This window comes from Sinocyclocheilus grahami, unplaced genomic scaffold, assembly GCF_001515645.1.
Source record: "Sinocyclocheilus grahami isolate Dianchi unplaced genomic scaffold, SAMN03320097.WGS_v1.1 scaffold4104.1, whole genome shotgun sequence".
Lineage (NCBI taxonomy): Eukaryota > Metazoa > Chordata > Actinopteri > Cypriniformes > Cyprinidae > Sinocyclocheilus > Sinocyclocheilus grahami.
In genome coordinates this window covers 2,096-3,266 of record NW_015509105.1, presented here as the reverse complement: position 1 = coordinate 3,266, position 1,171 = coordinate 2,096, and the positions used below count along the sequence as shown (strand labels likewise).

The 1,171-nt window shown below is 42.4% G+C and overlaps 1 protein-coding gene across 1 annotated transcript in view; it reads left to right on the top strand.

Annotated features, from left to right (window-relative positions):
• Positions 1-106: 106 nt before the first annotated feature.
• LOC107576657 (eukaryotic translation initiation factor 4E-binding protein 3-like) overlaps positions 107-1,171 on the top strand; it is a 2,948-nt gene continuing 1,883 nt past the window's right edge. Inside the window, exon 1 of the mRNA XM_016262800.1 lies at positions 107-478. Within this exon, the coding sequence (XP_016118286.1) occupies positions 346-478 (133 nt within the window). The 5' untranslated portion in view covers positions 107-345. The remainder of the gene's footprint in view (positions 479-1,171) is intronic.

Genomic DNA, 1,171 nt, shown 5'->3' with positions numbered 1-1,171 from the left:
CACGTAGCCTGAGCTGTTGTTAAATACCCCCTCAGCCCTCAGCCCTCAGCCCCAAGCGCTCGGCTGCACCACCGCGGACAGACAGACAGACGGACAGACGGACGGACAGACGGACGGACGGACAGACAGACAGACAGACGGACAGCCTCTCTTCAGCGAGTATCACGAGACCAGCGCTGTCCGCAGCACGCTAGAAATATCTTTGTCGTTTTTTGTGTAGTTTGAAACTTTGTTGCGCTACGTTTGATCTAAACCAAACACGAGTGTGGGATAGAAGCAAGCCTTCAGAGCCCTTGTATATCATCTTGTTCAGTGGCACAGAGTTTTGAGCGCATTTCAGCCACGATGTCCGCCAACACGCAGCAGAGCAAGAGCTGCCCCATTCCCACGCGTGTCCTGCACCTCAAAGACTGGTCCCAGCTCCCAGACTGCTACAGTCAGACCCCAGGAGGAACGCTCTTCTCCACCACGCCAGGGGGTAAGACCGTGTTTTTTTATAGTGTAGGTTGGTGAACATGTATTTTTAGCTTTTTGAAAAATATATGGAATATTGTACATCAAATTAAGCAACAAGGTTATTTAAGGTTCATTAAAATGATCAATGATCACAAATAAAAATGACATTTTTGCTTAAGCGTTATTTTTGTCCTGTAAATCTTTCATATTTTTGCAGAGAAAACTAATACTGTCACCTCAGGAGGATGCTAGTCATGGATGATTGTGATTTAACCACTGTAGCTCATTTCTTTCTTGGTTGAACTCACTCACCATGTGTTAAACCGCACTCAATCTGAACTATTTTAAGCAGTATAAAAGTCTGTGCAATATTTTTTAACCTTTGCTATATTAGTTGACTTGCAATAAGACCCCGTATTTTCATTTTCATGTTGATTTTATTTATTGATTGATTGTGGGCGTGCATTTTAACAAAGTACATTAAAACTAAAACCTCTTTTCACGTTATCAAATTGTAATGATCTGAGATATAGTGCGCCTGCGAAATGTCTCACTGGTACACATTCCTGTTGCTACACAAATGTTTGTTATGAACGACAAGTTAATCATTTATGGCAGACCTTCCTCAGCAAGATAGTCCAACTGCCATGCTTGTTGTTATGTAACAATATCTGGTTGTCTGATTTGCAACTTACATGCTCCCATATGATACTAG